Source organism: Notothenia rossii (genome assembly GCF_949606895.1).
Source record: "Notothenia rossii genome assembly, chromosome: 6".
NCBI lineage: Eukaryota > Metazoa > Chordata > Actinopteri > Perciformes > Nototheniidae > Notothenia > Notothenia rossii.
The window spans coordinates 41,840,776-41,864,489 of NC_136909.1; the positions used below are offsets into that span (position 1 = coordinate 41,840,776).

Consider the following 23,714-nt stretch of genomic DNA (forward strand, 5'->3'; position numbering starts at 1 on the left):
TCAGACATGAAGCCCTATTCTATTTTCTGTTATCGTATACATTTCTTTTAAAGCCTGTAGTTTATTGCAGTATATTTACTGCATGTATAAAAAAGGCACTCAACATCATCAAAATCGTATTCCACAGGCTGCTGAAGTTTGATCTTCAATAAAGAATGAATACATGTGTCATCCATGACTCATAGTTTACTTCAAAAATACATATTTGTGAGAAAAAGATACATGTACAATTTCTAAAGTCTTAACAGGGACTCATGCCATGTCAGTATTTATATAAATTACTCACAATGCATTTCGAGGCTACTTTATGTAGCACGAAGAACAATCACATGGCATGTTCACACTTATATATAATTGTTATAATATAAATGGAGCGATGAGGCAGCCACGTTTATTAAATTACAACAAAGATGGTCATGTGATGTAGATCAAGCCACAGAGAGCTAGATAAACACAAGTCAACTAAAACGTTTTAATAGATAAAAAAAACATTATTCTATACACAAAGTGAAAGATTTAAAAGTTTCAAATTAATTTATAATATATTTTGTTGGTTGAAACTGGTTGACAGCAATTTGGAAATGTTGACCCACTGGTTGGTGAATTAAAGGGAACAAGTCTTTTATTTCATTTATTTTGTGCTGGACATACTGAAAAAGACTCAGGTCAACAGACAATCATGTAATATGTTCATATCATAGGTTTATGGTTTTATATAAGACCCTGAGGATAGGTGTAGTGCCACTGGAGGGCAGTGACAGATAACAATCACTGTCACACAGTGTAAGAGTATTACTGCAGCATTTAGGAGCGTGAGCCCATCCAAATTATATATGTATATATTCATTTATATATATATATATATATATATATATATATACATACGTCCATATACATTTATAAAAAAAAAGTCTAATATCGAATTTTGTTTATCAAGAAAATAACTGAACGCCTTTTATTGTAATGCACGTTCAAATAACATTACAATAAGTACAAGTACAATAACATTACAATAGCAATCCTGACGCATAATTCATACATATGAAACAATAAATACAAAAATACACAATAAATACAAATTACAGTATATGCTGTGACCTGATCATCATCAGGTCCAATGTAAATGAAAAACGTGGTTCTTTGTGGTTTATAAAACAACGATGAGTTAATAATGATGAAGCCTACGGCAGTCCAACAGGGCATTGTGGATCGATTAGAGTTTAGTTCTGGTACAGTAGACAGGTGCGTCTCGTATGAGTGTAAACTATATGGATTTGTTGTGCTTGTTTGTCAGTGGAGGTTACATTCAAGCAGGGGAGTGAAGTATGACATTAGCAGGTAAATTATCATTTATAGAAGACACTTGAGCATTGATCTGAAGTTGTAACCCTTGGCTGAATTCAGATTGAATCTAGTGGTCCGGTTTGCTGTAATAAAGAGACTGAGACAATAGCAGGGTGGCAGATAGACATGCACAGACAACAGGACATTATACCTCAAAGAATAAAAAAGGCTAAATAAATTATTGAAGAGTTGATGCACTTGCAGTGAGAAGCAACTAATTAGCTGGTCATCATTAGAGGAAGTGGTCAGTGTGACAGTTGTGAAGCCATCGATTGCACCTGGCGATTTGGTCGACAATCCCCGGAGGTTAATCATCGACAGGATGGGGGGGTCAAGCTCTCGGTGGCTCAAGGCAGAGGGCCGCTCAATAACCCTTCATCTGGAACACGCTGAGGATCGTCTCAAGAGCCACTCCTCAAATCACCAATAGCTCCCAACTTTATGAAAAGACTAGAAACATGGAGGATGAGGAGGATGAGGAGGATGAGGAGGAGGCATGGTGAAGCTGTCTGAAACATCTGACATTCAAACCAACAGAATACACAACAATGCAGGGACATCATTTCATAGACTATGATGGAGTGAAATAAACATGTTTAATATAAGAATAAGAATAATAACGTTTTAATATTGCACAAAGCACAAGACAATAGCACCCATGCAGCCTGTGTACGTGATGCATATGACTCCATGGAATAGACAAGAGAATAAATACAATAAAATAATCTGAATGTTAACAACAGATGTCCAGCTCATTAAAGGTGGGGTAGGTAATTCACTTCAGAAGCACTTTTTATTATATTCCATGGAATGCTCCTAACATCCCGATAGCAATATTAAATGCTTTGACAATAAATACATACAAAAATGTCATCTGTAGTACTGTAAAAAGCACGACCAATTATTTTAGCCGGCCGGGCTAAAATAATTGGATGGCCTACCTACCCAGCCTTCTATCTCGTGCACAAACTTATCTCGTGCCCTCACTGGTCATGTGCGCATTTGTGTGTGTTGGAGGAGGGGCTCTGTAAGGAAGTTGGAAGGAAGAGGCAGATTTTTTTGAAAAAAAGAATATCAAAATGTGTCCCGCACACACGCACACGCACGCACGCGCGCACACACACATGCACGCACGCACGCACGCACGCACGCACAAACACACGCACGCACGCACGCACGCACGCACACACACACACACACTCACACACACACACACACACACACACACACACACACACACACACACACACACACACACACACACACACACGTCACAAGGATTAGAAAAACCTGAGCAGCACAGCCCGAAGCTCTAGCACGTTGATATGGTGCACACCTTCCTTGGTGGACCACTGAGCAGTTCTGCCCTGCCACACTGCACCCCACTCTGAGAGACATGCATCCACGGTGACAGTCTCCCGGCGGGATGGGAAGATAGGCCCTGTCCCCCCAGCGTGACAGAGAGTGGAGGCACCGCTGTGACACCCTGACTTCCCTGTGCCTGTGCCACTTGGCCGTCCAAGTGGAGGCTGTTCAGCCACATCTGCATGGGGCGCAAAGACAGCAGGCCTAAGGGCACAACGACTGAGGAAGCCGTCAGTGTGCCCAGGAGCCGGAGGAACTGGATATAAGGCACCATCTTGCCCAGCCTGAAGATGGGATGAAGGTAGGAAATGTCGTCCACACGACAAGGTGTCAGGTAGGCCCTCATGGCGACCGAATCTAGGACCATCCCCAGGTAAGTGACCTGTTGGGCAGGGTCCAGACAACTCTTCTCTGTGTTCACTCTCAGGCCCAACCGGGCTACGTGAGACAAGAGGCGCGCCGCATCCTGGGCCACTTGAGGCCGGGATGGCGCGCAGATCAGCCAGTCTTCTAGATACGGCAGGACCTTCACACCACACGTCGGTACTGCAATTCGTATCCCCGGGTTAGGGTGGAAACTACCCAGGGGTCGGAAGTACAGGCGGCCCAGTAGCTGAGCTGCTGCTGGGAAAAGCAGCCGACAACCGGCCCGGGGCTTCAGGGCCTCGTACCTCGCGCCGGTAAGGCGCTGAGGTACGAGGCTGTACGAGGCTGCCTAGAAGGCCGGCGATCGGGGGCCCGAAAGTCACTGGGAGGCGGTTGAGTAGGCCGCTGGGACCCCCGCAAACCACCACTGTAAGCTGGTGGCTGAGTGCGTCTGCTAGAGGGGCCCCTGGGCCTGCTGGGAGTGGGCACAGGCCTAATCAGACCCGAGAGCTGCTCGGTCTGCCTAGCTTGGGCAGCACGCTCCAGTGCCTCCAGAGCAGCTGCCCCAAACAGCTCCCCTGGCTCGACTGGCATGCTACGGAGGACTCTCCTATATGTCTTCGTTAGAGGAGACTGCGCCAGCCAAACCTGGCGGCGAGTCTGCACCAGTAAGGACATAACTCGCCCCATTTCCCTAAAGCAAAGGCCTGCAGTGATGCATCACTGAGGCCCAGCAAAGGAGGCTCAGCCGGAGCCTGCCGCAGAGAGGTGGACTGTGTCGTAGGCCTTACAGAGCAGTTCGTCTGTGACCCTGTCAACTGAGGCTGAGGGCACATGGCATCAGGCCTTAGAGCCTCATCAGGAGCCACAATCAGGGAGGCGATGGTGGGCTCAATGGGTGGCAAGCGACCCAGCGCCACCCTCGCCGGATCCTGCATGGCAGCCAAGGTCCGGGCATCAGAGCCAGAGTGGGAGAGGGCCTTGGTGTCTCTCCAGCATGCATGGAGCGAACAGTGAGGGGGACAGTGGCAGGGTTACGCCTGAAGAAGGCGCTAGCCTGAGCCGGGTCGGCCTGCGGAACCGGAAGCTGTAAGTGTGCCAGAATAATCGCTGCACGAATAATGGCTGCCATGGAGGCGTCCTCCACGCCCTGCAGAGAACCCTGAGCAGAGGAGTGGGAAGCCTCCTCGGAGTGAGCGGGGCCTCGTCCTCCACCTCTTCGTTGAAGAGGTTAGCCGAAGCCGCTAGAGACATGACGTCATCCTGTGGAAGTGCGGCAACCGAAGGAGGGGCGGGCGGCAAGCTAGCAGCCCCTATACCGGCCCCTGGCTGAAAGGCCAAGAGGAGCTTCTTCATCATGCCCATGTCGGCAGCTAACTGATCCACCTTAGAGGACAGCCTCTTTCTAGATCCTATAGCCATCGTTCCCTCGCGTTGTCGGGAACAGCTAAACTGCTCTGGAGGAAGATGTGAGGAGGAGAGTTGTCCGTTGGCTGCTGCCAAACGCTCCACCTCTGCAACTCTAGCTACTCTGAGCGCCCGAGGCATACAGCTACAGTTCATGCAGGCGTTCTCAAATGCTTGAGGCCAAGGCAAGAGGGACAGCGGTCATGGCCATCCTCGGGCTCAAGAGGAGCTATACAGGTGCTCAGGGCCGGCCCAACCCATTAAGCGACATAAGCGGCCGCTTAGGGCCCCGCAGCCACTGAGGGGCCCCCTAGCAAAAAAAAAAAATTAAATTTTTTTTTTTTTTTTTTTTATCTCAGTACACCGTTGCTCTACTCTAAAGTCGCATCTAAAACGCGATCTGATCTAGCTGTGTATATTTTGTTATTTTTGATTGTTATATTCAATCCAGTGTTCGAAATGGGGGGGAGCCAAGGGGGAGCTTGGCTCCCCCGAAGAGGGAGGGAGCTCCCCTGAAGGCCGACTTTGAGATAAATAGGGGGAGCTGCATATTTGTGTCACACAGATTAGAAATGTTGAGTTTCTGTAAATAAAAGTTCTTGAAATAAATAATAGTCATTGTTCATTACAGTTTCTGAATATTTGTTTTATATTTGTGAATATTTCTGGGTGTTGCCATCTGTACGTGGCGGCGCTGCATTCTTTACGCTACTTACGTTGCTATGGTTACGGCGGCGATGCCGGCGGCGTATTTGAAATGTTCATAAAAAATATGGCGAAACGAAATCAGCCAAGCCTCGCAGCTTTTGGATTCACAAGCAAAGAAGCGAAGGATTCTAAAAATGACAACGTGAACGGAACAACTTTTAGCTAGCCGGCTGTAAGCGGCGTTAGGGTCGCGTTTGACAGCTCCACACCGAGGGAGAGGCTTACCGATGCGGAGCCTGAAGAGGCTTCAACAACGGCCACAGCCGCCGGCGCCACCTGCACTAGCAAACCTGACGATGCCCATGACCTGCCTTTTAACTGGACACAGAAAAGATGGAGTGAGTGGAATGAAAGCTATCCATGGCTTTTCATTCCACTCACTCCATCTTTTCTGATGAATGTGGATATGAGATTTGCAAAGAGGCAAAAAGTATATTGATCTCTCTGCCGCTCGCAGAAAAATCCACCGGAGTGCACCTTTCACAAGAAAGGATTCAGGGAAAAGTCAGCAGTGATTAAAAGAATAACCTGCGGAAAAAGATTTATAATCACCATAAGGGCCAGGCAAACGAAAAAGCGATCGAGATTTCGGAGAGGAGAAAAAAAGATGTCCTACCAAACAAGCTATTGGCGATCAATGTTGACCTAATGCAGGAAACATATAGATCTTTCAGGTCTGCCTATATGATTAGCAATAAAATAAATAAATAGGGCTCCCCCGAAAGCAAATGGGTAATTCGAACACTGATTCAATCTCATTAGCTACAGGCATTTGAAGCTTGTAAAGGGAGGATGACAGCTCTCACTCGCCACTCTGCTGTTCCGCAGCGCCGCTTCCCCTCCCTCCGCTGAAATGATGAATGTAAGGTGTATAGTAATCATAGATAACACGGCAGGGTCCGTTACAGTTTGTTTTCATCTGATTTCAAATAAACAAAGTATTGGCTTTCAGAATATTAAACTTGTTTCGGCAAATTCAGATGATAAATACAACTTTGAAGCTTGTAACGGCATAATTAAAAGCGGAGAACGGAGTAACTTGACGTCACAGCAGGCATAACAACAGCCGGTGTTTCTCGAGTGTTTTCCCACAATACACACACATGCAAAAATACACAAACACACACACACACACACACACACACACACACACACACACACACACACACACACACACACACACACACACACACACACACACACACACACACACACTCGCGGGCTTCCCCCAGACCAGTAATCCAAACGAAAATATCTTCCCTCCGTACTATTTTGATAATTTGCTCCGCTAATAATCAATCAGATCGATCCAGAGAAGAGGAAACTTTGAAGGCCTTTTTCTCAAAATGATGACTCTGTAACAGTCATTATATAATGTGACATATTTTGCTTAATATTTGGAGTACAAAAACAATCGTCGTGGCGTAGGTGTTACTCTCATCTATCTCAGATAGAAGATATGATTGGAGACGACCAGCCAATCAGAATTGACCTTCTCGAGTTCTCCGATTGGTTGGTTTTGTGGCACATTTGTAACGCTGTGACAACTTGAGCGAGCGGGCAGGCAAAGCTGAGCGCTCAACTGTGGTGCCTTCAGTTTGCATGATGTCTGGCAAAAAAAGGACATACGCCTCTGGTGATCAAAAACGAAAAAATAGAAAACTTAATGAAGAAAAAAGGCAAGACAATAAAGGTATGTAACTTCATATTATGGCTCTGTCTCCTGTCCTGTGTCCCACTAACAATAGTTGGATAACTTGGATTTGGGAGTATTCTAACTTACTTACTACTACTACTTACTTTCTAGCTAACGTTACAGCTAGCTAACTAGCCAAGTTATCATTATTATCTCAGCCTTTCTGTAGAATAATGCGATGCTATTAACGTTACTGATTAATTTACTTTAGAAAAGTTTAGCTCAGGCAGCAAGTCACACTCGTAGCTAATGTTAGCTAGGTATATGTGCTTGTTTCATATTTTGACCAAGTAAACCAATTTCCCCTGGGATTAATAAAGTACTATCTATCTATCTATCTATCTATCTATCTATCTATCTATCTATCTATCTATCTATCTATCTATCTATCTATCTATCTATCGAACTATCCAAACATCATTGTGTGGGTTCTAAGTTCATGTAAATGCAAGTATTCATTGGCTGAATATTGAATTAGCTTTATAAAGCTAGTATGTTCCATTTGATGTTCCATTTCAAGTCTGTTTCCATAAAGCTTAACTCTGTAACATACTCTCCTCAGGAGCACTTCTGAAGTACTTTGGAAGCCCACAGCAGGTGCCAGCACACACCACAACGTCCACTGAGGACACTGTTGGTGAGTTCAAATGGGCCCAAAGTGAGAGCTTTCTGAATTTGGAATATTAAGTCATTACATTACGAATCATATATTTCTTTATTCCATAGCAGGTCAATCAACCTCCACCGCTGCTGTTGGTGAATGTGAAACCACAAGGTCAGCTGTTGGCACCAGTGACTCCGATGTCATCCAAGAAACCGCCTCAGACAATGCTGGTAAATGATGTGTTAAGTGTATAGATTAAGCCCATAGAGCTAGCTACAATTGCCATTTGTCAAAGTTCTATTGAGCAAGCTCGCTGTTCATTGCTTATAATAAATATCTGTCATGCATGGGGCAGGAGTTTGATGATACCTGTTTTTAAGGACTGATTCTGGATCAGCACTTTGGAGCTATCTCAAAAGCAGCGCCATAGTGGTGAAAAGACAGCTGATCTAGAGACAGTCCTATAGTCATATATTAAACAATGATATACTTCTTTATTCCATAGCAGTTCCATCAACTTCCATCACTGAAGAAACCACCTCTGACAATGCTGGTAAGTTTAGGCCTACATCAAAGAGACCTTAACTTTGTTTGTCAAGAAAAGCAAAGCACTATATGTCCAATCAATCATGGTATTATTATTATTATTATTATTATTATTATGAATATTATTATTACTATTGTGTTCAATCATTCAACTGTGTTGTTCATTGCCAGGAACATCAACTTGTAAACATGTCAAGTAACAAAAACTTATTTTTTAAAATTAATTTCCCTATAGGTATTTCTGTACCCATTGAAGTTGAGAGCAGTACCATTACGCCTACTACACCTACCTCTGTAACTTCTACTCCTTTTCTCTCTGGTTCACCAATGGATCCAACTGGGTGGCCATCAGTACTTAACGATCACGTACGTACAGATCTGGTGATTAGGGGGCCAGTACAGGTGGACAGAGATTTTGTATTCCCGAAAACACCAAACAACAGAAGCTTTCATTATCATTACATGTTTAGAACAATTGTAAATGGTGAGAAAGTTAAGCGAAGCTGGTTAATATACTCCAAGAACAATGATTCAGTCTACTGCTTTTGCTGCAAGTTGTTTTCCAAGAAATAATTAAAGCTCATAACAGAGGGACAACAGGACTGGGTGAATATTGGCGCATTACTGAAGCTACACGACAACAGCCCAGATCATGTGAAAAGTGTGTTGACTTGGAAGGAACTAGAGCTCCGTCTTAGAAAAGGGAAGACAATAGACAAAACAGAGTTGTACCTCCTGGAGGCAGAGAAGAAGAGGTGAAGAGAGGTGCTCATTCGGTTGGTTTCCATCATCCAATCTCTAGCAGAGAGGAACCTGGGACTTAGAGGGACTGTTGACACCCTGCATAACCACAACAACGGGAATTTCCTCAAAGAAGTTGAGCTAATTGCCAAGTTTGACCCTGTTCTTAAAGAACACATCAGACGCATTGACAGTGGAGGAAATTACACTACATACTTGGGTAAAACAATCCAAAATGAACTCATGTCCTGTATCAGTGACACAATACTTGCAGCAATGGTGGCTGAAATCAAAGAGTCCAAGTATTTTGCCATCATTTTGGATTGCACCCCAGACGTCAGCCACCAGGAGCAGATGACTGTTGTGATTCGAACAGTGAGTGTGAAGAAAAGGACTGAGATCAGGGAGCACTTTCTGGGGTTCATCATAGCCCCTGCATCCACAGGGCTTGGTTTGTCTACACTCATTTTGAACAGGCTGGAGGAGCTGAAGATCCCCTTTGAGGACTGCAGAGGACAATCCTATGACAATGGTGCAAACATGAAGGGCAGAAATAAAGGGGTGCAGGCCAGGCTGTTGGAGAAGAATCCTCGAGCTCTGTATGTTCCTTGTGCAGCCCACACACTGAATTTGATGGTGGCGGATTCAGCCAAAGGATCAATAGATGCTACTTGCTTCTTTGGTAATGTTCAGAAGCTGTACACCTTGTTTTCAGGTTCTCCCCAGAGGTGGACCATCCTGAAAAAACATGTGGACATCACTCTCAAGTCCTGGAGTGAGACGCGGTGGGAGAGCAGAGTGAATAGCATCGAGCCGTTGCGCTACCAAACGGATAAGGTCAGGGAGGCTTTGCTAGAGGTGAGGGAAAACGCAAATGATCTCGTGGTCAGAATTGAGGCCCAATCCCTGGCAGAAGAAATTGGATCATTTAGATTCCAAATCTGCACTGTTGTCTGGTATGATATTCTGTCAAAGATCAATACAGTTAGCAAGCTCCTTCAGTCTGTCAACATGCAGCTGGATGTTGCGGTCAGTCTCTTAGACAAAACCAAAGCATCGCTGGTAACCTACAGGGCCACTGGGTTCACAGATGCTCAGGCCACAGCAAAAGAGCTCTGTGGAAATATGAATGTTGAGGCAGTGCTGAAAGAAAAGAGGCTGCGGAGCAAAAAGAGGCATTTTGCCTACGAGGCAGCTGACGAGGCAGTGGCTGATGCCATGACGAGACTGGAAACAGGATTCTTTAATGTTGTGGTGGACTGTGGCATCCAGTCTTTGGAGGACAGATTCAAGTCCCTGGGGGAAGTAAGAGACAAGTTTGGAGTGCTTCACAACTTCCATAATCTGGATGATGAGTCACTTACAGACCAATGTGCCCTGCTGGGAAAAACATTGACATGTGGCGAAGAGGCAGACGTTGACTGGAGAGAGCTAGCCATGGAGATGCAAAGCCTTCCAGAGCTTCCCAAAGAAGATATGACCACATTGGAGATGCTCACCTTCTTAAATGAAAACGAGCTGTGTGAGATCTATCCAAATCTTTGGATAGCGCTGAGAATAGCCTGTACCCTTCCAGTGACAGTGGCGTCCGCAGAGAGATGCTTCTCGAAGCTCAAACTGATAAAAACATACTTGAGGTCCTCCATGGCCCAGGATCGCCTGAGTGGAATGGCAATAATCAGCATAAACCACCAGATTGGCAGCCAGATCTCCTATGATCAGGTCATCAATGACTTTGCCTCCAGGAAAGCAAGAAGAGAACAATTCTGACTGTACGTACGAGAGGAACATTTGTATTTGCATTTGTTTTTTTACATTTCATTTCATTGTTAAGCAGTTTGTTTTGCACATATTATTTAATCCTTTAAAGGTATTTTTGGATCTATTTATATATTCTATTTAGTGTTGAGTGTTTTTTATTAAAAATATCTATCTTTGAACAGTGATGGTCACTTTGTCAGTCTTTTTATTCTGTACTGTCAGTTCATCAGTGCTATCTGATATGACTACTTTATTCAAGTTTATGTTCATTTGTCAGAGTACTTTTGATCCCCTAAAATGGGGGATCAAATGTAATATTGGACAAATTAACATACACTTCAACAAAGTAGTCATATTTAATACTTGGTCACAGTATGCACTTTAACCTCATAGTCCTTGTTTCATTTCAAATCTAATGTGCTGGAGTACAGACTCAGAGCCACAACAACAAAACATATGTCACTGAGGACTGAGGAGTTTCTATATTTCTGTTCACTGAGTTTATATAGTCATTAGTTATAGCCTAGGTAGTTATTTGTAGTCAATTTAAAGACTGTGCTGCTCTTCTCAGGTCCCACTTTAGTGTTTACATGCTTATTTGTACAATATGTGTGCTCATACTAACATCATAAGACAAAAGTTGGTTCCGTGTTGTGTGTAGTGAGAACGCGCTAGAGTGAGGGGGGCCCCCAAACAAAATCTTGCTTAGGGCCCCCAAAAGTCTAGGGCCGGCCCTGCAGGTGCTACATGAATGAGCTATTAAGTAGGTGGCCAGATACAGGGCAACTGGGAGCGGGTGCGAGGACAGAGCCTTCACCAGCTACCTGCTGAGCGGGAAGACTAGAGCAATGCTCCTACTCGCCGAACACGACGAGGGATGTAAATGTCCTACACCCAAATTACCAGCAAAGGGAGCGGGAGCGAGAGCACTGCCTACACCTAGCTGAAATAAAAATAAAATAAAGAAGCTCAACAGGACAGCTTGGCCGGGCGGTTGCTACTAACAATCAGGCAACATGCTCACCAGGAGCGGGGGCGAAAACACTGCCTTAACTGGTTGGGATAATAACGAAGTTAAACGTAAACACAGGCTAAGACCAGAAACTGGCCTCTAAAGAAAAAACAGCACGGATAATCCTGGCTTAATACAGTGTCAACCAAGTGGCTGCGCGCCAGGACACGGTTAGGCTGAGCCACGCTACTGCTAACTAGTTAACCGAGGAAACACAGCTAAAGCTGGAAACTCAAAATGCTAATGATAGCTTGGCAAAACGCAATGGTCAGCAGAAGTACAAAATAGCACAGCAAGGGCAACTCCTGAGAGAGGGAGCGGAAACGCTGCCGTCACCCAAAAAGTTAAAGCCAAATAGTAAACAAGACAGAAATAAGGACAGCTTAGCTGGGAGAGGGAGCCGACCAAGCCGACACCAACCTGTCCGTCAAAGTTTTCCGCGTAGCGGCCAGAGCTCCTGGGGGACGGGTAGCCCGTAGCCCCGACTGGAAAAGTCGCGAAACTGCACACAGCGGGGAAATCCTGAGATCTAACGTTCCAACGAACGCTTGTAGGTTACAAAAATGCAACCACGGTACTCTCGCGAAGCAAGAAGATGAAAAGGAACCGTTCCGCTAATGACGCCGGCCTATGTAGCCGGTGTCACGTGGGTCACAGGTGACTTTGTTGTTATTAAGTACTCGAACTGCGCATGCGTGCGATGGATATATCCAGTGCTAAAGCACCGCCTCTGGCGGTCAGTAGGGACGAAATATAACCTCCTTTAGCTTAGGAAACATTGGACCTTCCTTTACAAAAGGAAAGGAAGGCCCCACAATGCTGCAGGATTTGCCATCACACAACGGTCGGCCGTTCACGGAAACAACCGATTATGAGTATGACCGAGAAATGATATCATGAAAATTACGGTGCTTATTAAGCATTTTAAAACGTATGTGGTAACTTGCCAAAAGTGGTTTGTTTTGAACGTTCATCAGTATTATAATCAAAAAGAGAACTATAAACGTTAGTTTTTACTGAAATGATCAAATAAAGTCAACATTTCGCAGTCTTTACTGAGCTGTGTGGAGTTTGTTAAACTTTTAAAAGATGTTTTAATGGTGATATACACAGTGATATATGTTAAGGACTAACGTTTTTAATAAATACATTTGTATTTATTTTAAGATATTTTCATACAATAATACGTATTGGGATCATTTGTATTAATTTGGACCGGCGGGAAAGGGTGACGAGCATAAGTTTCAATTTCCTTTTTTATTTAAATTCCAACTTTGGTCATGAACCATATGTTTCTCTGTTGTCCACGTTGATAAAGCATAAAACAGCACCATCAAAGCACGGTGCAGAGTCTCTAGATGAGTTTGAAGTAGTCCGTCGTTCTTATTATACATCCATGTAGTCCGCTGTATAGAAAACTGCAGTTTCCCCACAGCAGCAGACGCACATTTATGACGTCCGCTGGCGCATCATAAATAGGCTACGTCGGATAGTGAAAGTCCAGTCGGATTCTCATAGCACCGCAGTCTCTTCTCCTAAATCCTTTTGAATTCTCCTTTCCACTATTCCTTAACCTTGTCACGTTTCACTCAGAGATCAAGGAATAGACGATAGGGATAGACGATAGGAGCTGACTTCTTGACTATTCGACCGCGACATACAGTAATGGAGATATGGGCAATGGGTTACCCCAAAAAGCTATGTGAAGCTTTGAAATATAGGGGACCAGAGAACAAACAGGAAATATTTACAATGTTTATATATATATTACTAATGTAAAATTAAATAGAGTTCATGTATAATGCACAGGCTTGGGGAGAACTGCATTGAACTGGATTATGTATACTGTATTCCATTACAGTTACATTAAAAAAATTGTTTTTATCAGACTACTATTACATTTCTAACCATTGGGGATTACTAGCAGGATTGCAATGTTACTGAAACCTAGAAATATCATATTGTGTTTGTTGTAAAGGATCAGATGTTCTCTCTTCTCTGTCAGCTGTACTTTATAGGCTAATACTTTAAGTGTGAATCTATACGCCCACTGCCTGAATCTGCTTTATGGTTTTCACTTTCTTTGGTTCATTTGTTCTGTTTTTAATTCAGCAGGTGAACCTATATGTTCATAGAATAATGTGTGTGAGTTTAACTGTGTGTATTAAACTAAAATGGAGCCTTTTCTATCAGCTCAGATTTCGGCTTTTTTAAACTTTAGTATGTGCTCATGTGTTTCATTGTTGGTGAATAGGCTGCTGCCGGAATATGCTTCATAAAAGGCAGGTCTTCCTATAAACACAATCTCTGATTAGAGGACACATTTTTGATGCGAGATATCTTGGTTTCTTTTCTAACGTCACATTGTTCTGTTGTCTTACATAATACACTTACAGTAAGTAAAACACATCTTATTGATATTTATTTTCTGTTGTTTTGCATTGCATTTGATATTGAGGTAATCGAAGAGTACCAGAAAGTAATCAGATTTTACATTTTAATTACTGATTACATTTTTTACAGGTAACTAGTTATTGTAACAGACATTCTTTTTTTTAAAGCAACCCTCCCAGTATTATACAGACACGTTACAAGCTACAAAAACCTACCACCAACCAAATACTCTAACATCTAAATTAATAAACACAGATGCGTTAGAACAGGGGTGGGGAACCTTTTTCCTCTCAAGGGCCATTTCAATTTGTTCAACATCCTCCGAGGGCCGTACAAATTATTGAACTCAACCTCTGCTTAAAAATACTAAAATCACAGCCCATTCATTTCGCCTTTCTTTCATGCTGTGCAAAGAAAAAGCAACCTCTTAATCCAGATATTTTACCATGACTCACGTATGCATTCATGTGCACGGTTGTGGCATGACCACCAAAACAGAAAGATATGGAAACAAGATGTGTGCAATTTAGTTTCCTATCCATGTGAACATGATTTAAGTGGAGGGGGGACCTAAACTCCTCTAGGGGGGTCCGGGGGGCATGCTCCCCTGGGAAGATATATTTTTTAAATGTTGAAGTTAAAAGCATCAATCTGGTGCACTTTGAGAGCAACATTAAGAGATCTATGGATACATCTCTCAACACCCATATGAAACAGAACTGTAAGCAGATTTTCTTTTTCTTTACAAATCACTCCCCTTTCTTTACAAATCACTCCCCTTTCAAACTGTATTCTTGTTTATTAATAACAACTTTTTTTTACTGTCATATAGTATTTTATACCTGTTTACTTTATTTTCTTATTTTTTTATAACTATAATGATCATATAAAGATGTGCCTTTACCTCACTGGTTGGAGAAAAAGCTTCTTATATTTGTTAGCATGGCTAGCTAACCAGATGCTATTAACAACAAAGTTATTGACTGTATGATCAGTATGACAGATGAACAGATCGCCACTGGGCTTTCAACTAAAGACACAGCCACGCAAAAAACTGCGACATGTGTACGGCTCCTTATGGGTACTGAAATGTGTGAAGTCCCGGTGTCGGTACCAGATGTGTTCGGGGTACCATATGTGTTCGGGGTCCGTCTCTTACCAGTGACGTCACGACGTAATGACGTCACGCATTGTGATTGGCTCTATGGTAATTTACCCACGCTGTCTAGAGTATAGAGGGGTTTTTTGATCATTACATTACATTGTATTTAGCTGACGCTTAAGTGCATTCGACCAACAAGATAAAAACTTGAAGAAATACAATAAAACTTGAAGAAAAACAAAGACGAATGAGGAGAAGAACAAGAGAAATCGAAGGTAAGAAGTATAAAACGTAATATGGTAGGTAATATGTAATATGTTCAGTGCCGTTGGTACGTTAGTTCAAACAGTAACAACGGACTATTTTTCTTAGCGTATGCATGTCAATTTAAATCAATACATACAACTATTTCACATGTACAATATTTTCTTAGCCCTAATACTTAATACTACTTATTTCGTTTTGATTGTTATATTTGATTATATTATATATTATCAATAAATTATATATTATATATCAATATGATATACTTTTCTATATAATAGATTATCAAAAAAAGTATTTATTAAGTAAGGGATAATGTGCAGCAATCACAATCAAGTCCACAATTGAATCCATAAAGACAAAGTAAATCTGTTTACAGTTGTTTCATATGTATGTTGAGAGGTATCCATATATCTCTTCATTTTGCTCTCAAAGTGCACCAGATTGATGCATTTAACTTCAATATTTAAAAAAAATCACTCCAAAGGGATTGCTTGTTCTTCCTTCTGTCTGTCTGAATCTGTGTATTCTCATGTTCCGATTAACCCAGCCAAATTGTTCTTCTTTTGTGTCTTGATGTGATCTTGAGTCGAGGCTGATCCTCTTGCTGTGGTCCCGCATCCTGGATCCTCTATCCTGAGTTCTGGATTAAGTCGTGGACTTCGGGTCGTGGCTGAACCTGTCTCTGCGGTCCTGCCTGGGTCTCGTCGGTCTGCCTCCCTGAAGGCTCCCACAGGATTGTTGACATCTTCGTGGATTCATCCTCTTATTATAGACGCATGCATTTCCTAACATTCGGTCTACCTATGTTGCAAATGTATTATCTCCTCGATTTACACACGGCATCTATTGCACGTCTGTCCGTCCTGGGAGAGGGATCCCTCTTCTGTTGCTCTCCCCGAGGTTTCTCCCATTTTTCCCTTTAAACTGTGCGTTTTCTCTTGAAGTTTTTCCTTGTACGATGTGAGGGTCTAAGGAAAGAGGGTGTCGTTTTCTTCTCATACTGATATTCTGAACAAACTGCTGTTGTATTAGCTGTAAAATGTCTTTACTGTAGGGTATTTTTTATTATTTGTACAGCACTTTGGCTCGACCAAAAATCGTTTATAAATGTGCTATATAAATAAAACTTGATTTGATTGATTTGATTTGAAAGGGTGTGCGCCAAGGTTCCATATTAGGACCAATAATTTCACCATATATGTAAATAATCTCGAATAATCTTTCAAATGCTGCTTTCCATTTTTATGCAGATGATACTGTTATTTATTGTTCATCCTCTTCTATAGAGCAAGTCTTGATTTCCTCCAGTCTGCCTTTGATGTTATTCCATCCCATTTATCTCAACTCAAGTTCGTATTAAATGCAGACAACTCCAAACTCATGATATTCTCAAATCGCAAAAAGTTAACTTATTTTCTCCCCAACATTTGTACTGTTCAAGGGACTGACATTGACATTGAAAGGGTCACTACATACACATATCTAGGTTTTATTATTGATCAGAACTTATCTTTCAAGTCACACACTGAAAATGTTGTTTTAAAATTAGGTTTCTCCTTTCAGAAAAGGAAACATTTGATCTCTGCAACGTTTTTACCAGTATTGGATTCTGGTGATCTGCTTTAAATGAATGCCTCTGAACAGTGCCTAAAGAGTTTGGATACTGTGTACCATTGTGCATTATGTTTTATTACATATATATATATATATATATATATATATATATATATATATATATATATATATATATATATATATATATATATATATGTGAGTTTGGAATAAATATGCACTTCATGAAAATTATTAGTTGGTTACTGTTAGTAAAAAAACAGTAAGGTTAATACTGGATGTTTTTTACACTTGGATATGTTTTCTGTAACACTTGTAACATAATTATTCTCCAGTTTATGCATTTGAGTGACTTGCAGTTAATGCTCGACATTCAATTCAAAACCTTTATTTATCCAGGTAAAATCCCATTGAGATCAATGATCTATTTTTCAAGGGAGACCTGCAGCAGTAGGTTCCACATGAAGACATAAAAACATAAACAACAGAACAACAAAAGGACATCATACAGCAAAAAATACAGGGATTACAATTTACATATCTATCCACATGTACAGGTACCAACAGCATCTGACTGTGGAGCATCCAACCGAGCTTTAAAAACATGTAGTGGTACCAGCTTGGTAATTTTACATTCTTTTTGCAGACTGTTCCAAGTTAGTGGAGCTGCACATCAAAAAGCTTTCTTCCCTAAGACAGTCCTAGCACTTGGCACATTTAATAAAACCACAGCATGAGATCTCAGGCAATAAGTACTTTCAATTTGCCGAGAGATCAGGGAGCAGATATAAGATGGTACTTTATCCAACATGGCTTTTCTAAATGAAAATGTACCAGTGACTGAGCCTCAGTACAGTAAGTGATGGCAAAACCGCCTTGGTTTACAGTGTACAGTGATGCGTAAGTGCTTTACAGTTTGTCACAGATCTCAGTGCACTGTGATAGTAAAACCTTATTGTGGTGTAATTATATATCCAAAGCAGTCAGAAGTCAGAAAATCTTTAGTGATGTTTAACCACTCAGAAGACAGCCCATCAAAATGAACACATTGGGACCTTTCAGAGAGGTAGTTCATCTTCTACATATAATAACGGACAAAGTAAAGAATGAAGTGTAGGCTATGTTTAAATGTTCGGAATTTGACCGTGTATGATGGTCCTCTTGAGTTGCCGTACAGCCAATGGCGTACAGCCATTGCTCCGTTTTCATGTTTTTTTAACATGTTTTTCACAAACATTTTCACACGCTAGGAGCATAGGAATAATTCAATTCGGTTCGTCATGATCTGTAGATGTGATTTGCCCCCGAGCACCCCTGGGTAAATTACCGTACAGCCAATCACAATGCGTACAATGCGTGACGTCATTGGTAAGAGACGGCCCCCGAACACATATGGTACCCCGAACACATCTGGTAACGACACCGGCCCGGAGCGACGTCCTGGTGCTCTCCGGCTGCTCTAAACCCCTGTTGGACGAGACATATACCACGTGATGGCACGTTAGGCTCGTGTTGTGTTCAAGGACCCTGACATTGGCCAGGAAAAACAGGCACTCGCTCGCCAGGGGTTCCCCACCCCTGCGTTAGAAGAAAGATAATGATATAACTGAAATGCATTTCCGATTAAGTAAAGGTTTATTAGTGTATAAGCGTTGACATATTTGAACTGCTGTTTTTAGAACTTTTTAAAGACTTAAAGGTCCCATGTCATTGTCCTTTTTCTGCGTGTAAACGGTCTGCTGAGTCAAAAAACCCTCAAAGTACACCCTGTAGCGAGTAAAACTCTAACACAGAAAAGACCTGTCTATGCTGCCCCAGAACGCCTCGTTGGAGATTTCTCTTTTTCCATTTGTTTCTTCCAAAATGTACCAACCCGCGGAGCTCCTCACACACCAGGAGGGGTGGGGACCTTTAGCGTAATTGTTCAACTAACAGGGAGTCCCCTGGTTGGTAACCCAGCTAGAAATGTTTGGTTCTAAAAACATTCTGAGAATGTTACCATTCACTGTTCTAGGAATGTTTTCAGCGGGAAGTTTTCTTTTGGTTCCCAGGATGTTCTTCTGAAAGGTAGGATAACGTACTCTAAAAACATTCTTAAAATGCTTGGTGATAACATTGTTAGAACATTATGCCCTACTATTCTTAAAACGCTTTCAGCGGGAATTATTCTTTTGGTTCCCAGAATGTTCTTCTGAAAGGTAGGATAACGTTCTCTAAAAACATTCTTAAAATGTTTGGTGATAACCTTCCTAAAATGTTTTTGATAACATTGTTAGAACATTATGCCCTACTATTCTTAAAACGTTTTCAGCATAAGCTTTTAATTTGGTTCCCAGAATGTTCTTCTGAAAGGTAGGATAACGGTCTCTAAAAAAATTCTTAAAACGTTTTCAGCTGCAAGTTAGATTTTTTTATGTTGCCAGAATGTTATTATTTTAGAGAAGGATAACATGCTTTATGTTTAAAACATTATGCAAATGATCTGTGGTAACAATTTTCAAAAATATGTTTACATTATTAGAACATAATATTCCTGTAATTGTTGAACTCAAAATCCCTGGGTAAGTGGACTGACCACTGTGGTCATTAGGATGATTTTGAAAGTTTACTTAACTATTGGAATTTGACTATTAACACATATAAAAGGATGACTCGGAATCAGCTGGTGAAAGTAACATTTGTTTATTAGAAAAGGGGAGCTGGGAGTGGAGGTTGGTTATGGCAGCAGTGGGAAACAGTTGTTCCAGGGTGGAGAGGCCTGGCTGGTCTTGGGAGTGTGGAAGGCAGAGGCGCGGGAAGGTATTTTGAGTGGGGGTGCTGAGGTGCTGGACTCCAGTGAACACTATTACGGGCACTATAGAGCACGCACAAAAAAACTCCCCACACGCCAACACACAGTAAACCCGCGACTGTTACAATGAAGGCTCGATAATCAGCTCACGGCATATAGGCAGGGGTAAAGTGCTATTTTTTACGAGTGGGGAGCGGACCTCACCTCCTTTAGGGGGGTCCGGGGGGATGCTCCCCCGGGAAGATTTTTTTTAAATATTGAAGTTAAAAGCATCAATCTGGTGCCCTTTGAGAGCAACATTAAGAGATCGATGGATACATCTCTCAACACCCAGATGAAACACAACTGTAAGCAGATGTTCTTTTTCTTTATGGATATTTTACAAATCACTCCCCTTTCAAACTGTATTCTTGTTTTACTGCCATATAGTATTTCATAATTGTTTTTCCTTTATTCTCTTATTTTTTTTATAACTATAATGATCATATGAAGGTGTGCCGCGGAAATAATATTTTGAATAATTTTTGACCAAACCGTTTGAGACCCACTGAGATAACTTAGACTAAAGTTAACTATCTAAACACTCAGAGAGTCCTTTAGCTCACCTGAGCCTCTCAGTCTGAGAGGAGAGCTCTCCTCCAGCTTGTTGTGGAACAAACAGCTCCGTATGTCCGTTAGTGCAGCTAGCTAACCAGATGCTAACAACACGGTCCCTGCTGCTGGCACCGGTCCCTCTCTCTCTCCCCCTCTCTCACACACACTAAATGCGCTATTTCCGCACACACACAGAGCCGCGAGCTTGAATGACACAAGCACACTTTTATTTCCATCCAACTCTCTGATTGTTCTGGTATCTTGCCTCTGTTGCATTCACTGAACACGGGAAATTACAGTTCTGCCGTCCTTTCTAGTGTCTTGATGAGGTTCACGTAAAGCACGGTTAATGTATTATATTAGTGAGGTAGAATTGTCCGGGGCTACAGAAAAAACATTCGGGGCAGGCCAAAATATCATTTTACCAACAATGTGGAATTTATTGGCTACATATTACACAGATTATGCACAGCGGGAGCAGCAATAACCGTCAAATAATAATTCAGACAGGGGAGCTCCGCACCCCCTGCCTGCCGCTAGGGGGTGCTGCAGCGCCCTCAGCACCCCCCTTGCCGCGCCCATGGTGGAAGGCCTTGGATTCCTCCTGGGAGAGACAAAAAATGAGTGTGAGGCAAAAGCAGGCAAAGTTGTCAAAGAATATGCTGGCAAAAAGCTAGAGCGGCACGCAACAAACCGTTCACCGCAACAATCCGTTCACCGCAACAATCCGTTCACCGCAACAATCCGGCAGGGAATGAGTGCACACTGCAGGCTTTCATAGTGTGGCTGATGAGCAGGTTGCAGGTGTGGTTGATTGGAGATTGCTCCCGTGGGTTTCAGGGAGGGGCAGTGATAGTCGGTCTGTTCTTCTATATGTCTGTCTTTGGTTTTCTAAGTGTTACATTCTCAGAATGTTTTTAGAACCAACGATGTCTAGCTGGGAACTCAGTCATGCCTATGCAAACATGCAATATCATGAATCGCATGCTTGTTTTTAAAAAAAATAACAAATCTGACGTTGACCATGATCGTGTTAATATTTTTGCATCAGAGGAACAGAATAACAAATTATTGGGTTCACTTAATATTATTGCATTCTTAGAATGTTGCAGGCAAAACGTTCCACCTTTGTTAACATACCACATTAAAGGAACATTTTATAAAATACTTTGTCATCTCAGGCCTCAATAACATCCTGAAAACATTTTCAGAATGTTGCTTGGAGAATGTTCTTTATTTGTTATCGTGTAACATTTAGGGAACGTTTTATAAAGAACATCTTTATTGTGTTACCCAACAACGTCCAAAACACATCCTTAGAATGTTGGAGGCAAAAACGTTCCATCTTTGTTAACATATCACATTAAAGGAACATTATATAAAACACTTTGTGATCTCAGGCCTCAATGACATCCTGAAAACATCCTCTGAATGTTGCTTGGAGAATGTTCTTCATTTGTTATCATGTAACATTGAGGGAAAGTTTTATAAAGAACATCGTTAATGTGTTACCCAACAACGTCCAAAACACATCCTTAGAATGTTGGAGGCAAAACGTTCCACCTTTGTTAACATATCACATTAAAGGAACATTTTATAAAAAAACTTTCTGTCATTTCAGGCCTTAATAACATCCTCAAAACATCCTCTGAATGTTGCAGTTAAGTTTTTAAGTTATTACTGATTTTCTTTGAATATAAGAATGTAAATACTGAGTCTGAAATAGTATAGCAATATGCTGTAAAATTATGTGAAAACATGAATAAAACTACACATCTTCAGATGTTATACATAAATAAGTGTCCTACACTAATAATACAAAGTTATTATGGCTGTGTGTACCTTGTGGGCACCACCTAGTGGTTAAAGCACGTTATTGAATTATTGTTTTTATGTGTTATATTTGATTAAAAAAATATTAAGAGTACATGCTTTCATAGGGGGAACGTAGAAAGTCAATGATAGAAATATAGAATATAAAAAATCAAGAAGATACTATAAGTGATCTCTACAATAAAACAGTTTAGTGCAGGATGTACAAAGATATTAATAGGAGGAGGTGCAAAACAGAAAAACGAATTAACCTTTATTTAAACATTAAATAATACTTTAGATTAAAGTCTTCTTTTTAATAAGAAAAAAGCTTTGGGGGTATCTATCTACAGATAAATATTAAGCCTGACAAAGTACTTAATGTCTAATATATTGCTTTCCTGCAATGTTAACTATGTTGAAGCACTTATTTTAACTGACATTATACATATGAATTATACTCTTATGTATGTAGATAGTATAAGAAATGTGCAAAATATGACAGTTTAATGGTGGAGGTGTACACACATATTGATAGATGTCTTGTAATGCACTGTTGAGTAACCTCAGCTGCGACCCAAGTTTTTCATTCATTGTATAACTACAGTAGTAGTGTATATGATATGTCAATAAACCTTAGAAAATCTTGAAATCTTGAAAGGGATGTGCAAAATAGCCATTATATAGTCTTTAATTAACTATTAGTGGAGAATAACAAGTAATGAATATACTTTCATACTCGTTGCCATTCATGTCAATTGCAGATACATGTTTAGTCTTCTCAAGCACCAACTATCAAATATCTCTCCTGATTGTTGGCACTTGACAATCACCTTCCCTGAATTTTACTCAGGTGTAATTAAAGTCTGATTTAAGGGTTGTTTATATTTCACATCATTAATCAGAATCTGCAAAGTAACTCAAATAAGTGTAATGGAGTAAAAATAGCAGGTTAACCTCTGAATTGTAGTGGAGTAGAATTACAAAGTAACAATGAGCTGTCATGTGGGTATATATTAATGCTGCCCATTATGGATACAAGCGGTTTTCACCCATTAATAATTATATGTTTTACATTTGATAACACCAATGTGTTTAATACTGGCAACTTCTAATTGTGGGAAAAACGAAAACGTTCAGTAGAGACGTCCCATAGAACATTTTGCGAAACACAATAGCCAGCATGTGTAGTTCTGGGGGGGCGTTTGATTTCAGTTTTGGATAGTCTGGCATGGTTTCGTTCCATTTCACACAGCTGTTTGACACTCGGCGTAACCTTGGCGCACTGCCACTCCAACATCCAATCCCAGAGCTTAAAGATTAATCACGGGGACAGTAGTCCTAAATGATAGCATATAAAGTAACATATTTACCAACACATGGGCCGTTTCTCAATCGCGAGGAAACTGGTTTCCAAGTCAATATTTCAAGGATACTACGTCATCGAGTGCTGCCGAAGGACTGTTCCAATCTCCAGCATACTTGGAATTCCACCGAGGCCATGTCCTTGGTTTGGGGGTAATTTCGAGGCTGCACATGGGTAGACTTCGTGTCCTTCAAATCCCCACAATGCTTTGCGCCCGGACCAATTTAAAAAACCCTTGCGGAGAATGGCTGAACCGACGCAGTACA

General features: G+C 41.5%; 1 protein-coding gene and 1 long non-coding RNA gene across 3 annotated transcripts; one reads left to right on the plus strand and one right to left on the minus strand.

The window, feature by feature from the left end:
- Positions 1–1,021: 1,021 nt before the first annotated feature.
- LOC307042472 lies at positions 1,022–2,851 on the minus strand. The gene is made up of 3 exons (XR_013809128.1): positions 2,681–2,851; positions 2,290–2,369; positions 1,022–1,794 (listed from the first exon to the last, which is right to left on the minus strand). It is a non-coding gene; the product is annotated as an uncharacterized lncRNA (long non-coding RNA).
- A 1,990-nt stretch (positions 2,852–4,841) lies between these two features.
- On the plus strand, positions 4,842–10,717 carry LOC307043963 (52 kDa repressor of the inhibitor of the protein kinase-like). 2 transcript variants are annotated; one of them, XM_079688941.1, is made up of 4 exons: positions 4,842–7,523; positions 7,613–7,720; positions 7,996–8,043; positions 8,272–10,717. In XM_079688941.1, the coding sequence occupies exon 4, from the start codon at positions 9,021–9,023 to the stop codon at positions 10,545–10,547; it is 1,527 nt and encodes a 508-aa protein (XP_079545067.1). In that variant the 5' UTR covers positions 4,842–7,523; positions 7,613–7,720; positions 7,996–8,043; positions 8,272–9,020; the 3' UTR covers positions 10,548–10,717. The 2 variants fall into 2 exon arrangements, with proteins under 2 accessions (XP_079545067.1, XP_079545066.1); XM_079688940.1 differs by having other exon boundaries at positions 4,842–7,720.
- The last annotated feature ends 12,997 nt before the right edge of the window (positions 10,718–23,714 follow it).